This window comes from Vicia villosa, unplaced genomic scaffold (genome assembly GCF_029867415.1).
Source record: "Vicia villosa cultivar HV-30 ecotype Madison, WI unplaced genomic scaffold, Vvil1.0 ctg.000227F_1_1, whole genome shotgun sequence".
Classification (NCBI taxonomy): domain Eukaryota; kingdom Viridiplantae; phylum Streptophyta; class Magnoliopsida; order Fabales; family Fabaceae; genus Vicia; species Vicia villosa.
The window spans coordinates 285,745-290,246 of record NW_026705085.1 but is presented as its reverse complement, the minus strand read 5'-3'; the positions used below and the strand labels follow the sequence as shown (position 1 = coordinate 290,246).

The following is a 4,502-nucleotide window of genomic DNA, read 5'->3' as shown; positions in this document are numbered from 1 at the left end:
GGACGCAGTGGGTCGTCAGTCTTGTTTGTCGAGGATTTCTTTGCTTCCACTCTCTCCTCGACTTCCCTGCAAAATTGGCTGTCCAGATCGACGATGTCTATGCGTGGAAGTGGATTGGAAACCTCAGAGCTGGTGGGAAATGATAGCTTTGCCTCCTGCCGAGGAGCAACTTTGATGGAGTTGAGGCCTTTGGCGGATGCCTCAAAACACCTCCGAGCTGCTTCGATGTCTCCATGTAAAGTGGCGACTTGTCCTTTGGCCGTGTAGTATTTCATCTTGAGGTGGACGGTGGAGGGCACAACTATTAGTTCGACCAAGATTGGCCGTCCGAAGATGCATTGGTAAATGGACAGACAATCGATGACCAGGAACTGGACCTTTATGGCCCTAGCCGTTTCAGCTTCTCCGAACGACACAATCAGCTCTACGAAACCCCATGGTTTAGTAAAAGTTTCGTTGAACCCTTGTAAGTTTGATCCTACATACGGGGTGAGATGGCTCTCATCCAATTGTATAGTGGTGAATAGTGGGGAATACATGATTTTGACGGAACTGCCCTGATCGACCAGGATGCGTCAGACGTCGAAGTTGGCCATCCTGGCACGAATGAGTAGTGGAAAAAAGGAATTGAGGGCACCACTGGGTATCTCTTTTTTGTAAAATGCAATGGGTGCAGAACTCCCTTTGGTGAGGTCGAGCGCAGCTGTCTTGCCCGAGTTGGCCAATATAAGCTCTTCGAATTTGCGTTTTATCGAGTCCACTGTGAGTTTGTTGAAACCTCCTCCAAATATGACCACTGTGGACGGAAATGATTCCCATGGGCTATGGGAGGAGAGGAACGTAGGGGTGCTGGCCCAATCGGCAATGTAGAAGTCTTCTGGCCGGGTGACGCTCATAGCAACCTGTAGGGCAGCTGTATCCTTAGCGGGGTGTTTTTCCTCGGCTACCGTCTTTGTTTCATGGGGCGTCTCTTAGTTTTTAGCGTATTGTTTGAGGTTCCCCTCCCTGATAAGTATTTCGATTGCATCTTTCAAATGGATGTAATCCTCGGTATTATGCCCATGGCCTTTGTGGAAACGACAATATTTTAACTTATCCACGTTTGGCTGAGCAGGAAGTTGTTTCGGGAAACGGGCCCTGCCTGTTTGAAACTCGGCATTTGCGCATTTGGTCAAGATGCATTCCTGAGATGCGTTTAGGGTTGTGTAATCTCGGAATTTCCCGAATGGCCCTTTGTAGTCTCTGGCATCTCGAGTCTTGTCTTCTTTCTTTTTATCTGTTCCCTTGCGAGAACCTTCTTCTTGTCGGGTGCTCTTAGTATTCTCCTCATGTCGGGAATCCCGGGCCGCGTGGGCGGCCTCTTTCTCTTCGTACTGGATAAATGCTTGTGCCTTGAGTAAAAAAGCATCTAGCGTAGCGGGCGTCTCTATGCCCACGGCTTTGACAAAATCGAAACAGGAGATACTTCTTCATGTCGGTCTTGGTTGATACTTGAACAGCCTCCTTGTCAAATCTTTCAATATATGCTCTGAAAGGCTCGTATTTTCCTTGGATGATGGCCTCCAGAGAGGCTTCGGACTTGGGATGTCTGCGAAAGGCCGTGAAATGCCTAGAAAATAGTCTGCCGAGACCCTTCCAGGACTTAATAGACTCATCCGGGAGACTTTTGTACCATGTCATCGCGCCTTTGCGCAATGTGGTCTGAAATAGCCAACATTTTATCGCACTGGGGACTCCTCTATAATCGAGGAGGGCATCGATGTTCTCGATGTGTTCGTTTGGATCCATCGTGCCATCATATGTGCCCAGAGGGGGAGGCTTTTCCAACCCTATGGGCAGGGGAGTTTCCAATATCGCTCGGGAAAGGGGGCCCCGACGTTCTTCCTCTTAGTTGCTCCGGATGGGAGATGGTGAAGGGCTGTAACTCCGGCTATGGTGTCGACGGTGATCTGTAGGCCTAGGGGAAGGTGATCGTGAACGTCCCTTCGACTGGGGAGACGGTGTGCACCGACGAGAGCGGTGATCTTCTTTGCTCTTCTTGGCAACATAAGAAGGATGATCTCTCCGAGGAGGAGAATGATGACGTTTCTTGGATGCCAACGTATCCTGCTCGGGGTGTGGTTTTTTGTGAGGAGGCATCTTGGCGCGGTGTTTCTATTCCAATGCCCCGATCCGTTTGTTCTGCTGGCTAATCAGTCGAGGATGGCAGCCATGTGTTAGGAGTGAATTAGTAGTGTTTTCATTTGTCAAATTAACTACCTTTTGAGCTAGAAGTGAACATATCTTGTGCTTTTTAAGAATTTTATAGTTAGAATTGAACTTGAGAGGTTCGATGCTAATTGTAGAACAACTTGCGTCACTTTGGGTGTTATTTGTGCAGATATTGAAGTTAAGAAGCAAAGACGAAGAAACACGCAGGCGTGGAGGCTCTGAAGAAGAGAAATGACAAAAGGTCGAGCCGCGCCAATCGTGGGCGAGACGCGCCAAACCCTCTGACTTGGGTTCGCGCCGCGCCAGTACGTGCCGAGCTGCGACAGCTGCGTTACAAGGACAAATTGTTATAAATAGAAGCCCTAATCCTCATAAGAGAGAGATCTTTGGTGAGCGAAATTCAAAGAGTAATCCTATTCTAGAGCAGAAGACAACTTCCGACGGAGAATTCAACATCAATTGAAGACATTCCCTTGATGAAGATGAATCCTTCCATGAAATCTTGTGTGTTCTTCATGGCTACGGAGAGCTAAACCCCATTGTGTTGAGTTTAAGGTAGTAGTTAACCTATGAAGATGCAATTACTTTGATTAATTCCTGTGAACAATTGTTTAAGCTTTATTATCAATGAAAAACCTTTCTTGTATTTTATATCATTGTTGAACTATCAATCGAGAGATAAGGTTTATACTTTTGCCCTAGGTTTTTACATTGACTTGTTGATTAATACTCAGAGATGAGGTTTTGAAGAAGTTTTCATAAATCATTGTTATTCATTCCCTTTATCTTTATAGTTATTCTGAGAGATCGAATATCATACCGGTAGAGGTGGTTCTAGATTGATCATTAGACATAATATCAGTTTTGAGGATGAATGAAGATAATAACTTAGATAATGTTCACATGTGGATTAATTGATTATTGTATATGAATAGGTTGATGAACCCTAGAACTCAACATATTCATTCACCATTGTTATTCAATCTTTAAGCTTTTATTCATTTAAATCTTATTTTATTAATTGCAATTTGAGATCACATAATCAAACCAATACTTTTCATGACTCATTATAAAGTAACTATAGAACGGCAGCAATATTACTCAGTCTCTGTGGATACGATATATTAGAAAATATTTACCCTAAAATACTTTCAACAAATTGGTGCCGTTGCGGGGACTGTGTCAATATTGCACGCATTGCAATAGTTTTTATTTTGAGTTATATCCATTAATCTGGTTGTTTCATGTGTTTGTTAGTTTTGCAGATTTAGTGTATGCGCAGCAAAGTTTCCAGCGATCAACTTCTTTTTGATCCTGAGATCGAAAGGACTGTGTTATACCCCAAAATTTGCCTGCATCTTTTTTCAAGGAGGAGACAACAGACCTCTGTCTAAAAATTTGGTGTTTTATATAATCTTGGATTTTATTTCATAAATATCCTGATTTTATGAATACTTAGTTTTTAGAATATTTTATACAGTATTTTGGTTCGCTGTTGAATTTATTCTTACACAAACGCCAAGTACTGTTTATCACTTCACACACGCTGTTTATTTGAGATTTATTTGCAGATAAATAGTACTGACGCAATTGGTACAAAATTAAATTTTGCAGGCGCAGAGTCCGGGGATTCAGACTGTACTGGTAACAATTAAATTATTATTGGTTTTGTTTCCCACTAATTTTTGTACTATATTATTGTTTTCAAATCTCTTCCTTTCTTTTCAAATCTCTTCCTTTCTTTTCAAATATCTTTCTTTCAAATCAAATCCTAACTTTATTCCATACATCTTTCTTTTCAAACCCTACCATACACTTTCTTTCAAAACCTACTATCATTCAAACTTTCCTTTTTTGTACGGTATCACTTCATTCCCCAACGTCTCCATCCCTCTTTTCTCTCTATAAATACCCCTCATTTTTTCCATAAAATCTCACATCAAATTTCACTCATTCCCCAAATTTCTATCATACTATCTCATAATTATTTCCTCTTCTTCCCCGGCAAAAAATGGCAAAGTGGGTGGATACGTTTTTTCTTATGGTCATCACTGTTTTTACGGTGATCATGTCCTTTTTCTGTCTGCATAGTCCTGAAAAATGCGGACCTGAGATGCTTGCACTCCCGTACATCTATATATTGTTGTTTATAACATGGGTTTTTAATCGTCATACTTAAAATTTGTCGTATCTTTCGCTTTCAGATAATGTACCGTTCATTATATTTGTCGTACTGTTCGCTATATTTTTATGTAATATTTGTACTGTCAGTATTAAATATTATACTATCT

General features: G+C 41.8%; 1 protein-coding gene across 1 annotated transcript; it reads right to left on the bottom strand.

The window, feature by feature from the left end:
* Positions 1–971: 971 nt before the first annotated feature.
* Positions 972–1,788, bottom strand: LOC131625598 (uncharacterized). Its single transcript, XM_058896444.1, has 2 exons — positions 1,492–1,788; positions 972–1,373 (listed from the first exon to the last, which is right to left on the bottom strand). Exons 1-2 carry the CDS (start codon positions 1,786–1,788, stop codon positions 972–974), a joined length of 699 nt encoding a protein of 232 aa, XP_058752427.1.
* Between the last annotated feature and the right edge of the window lie 2,714 nt (positions 1,789–4,502).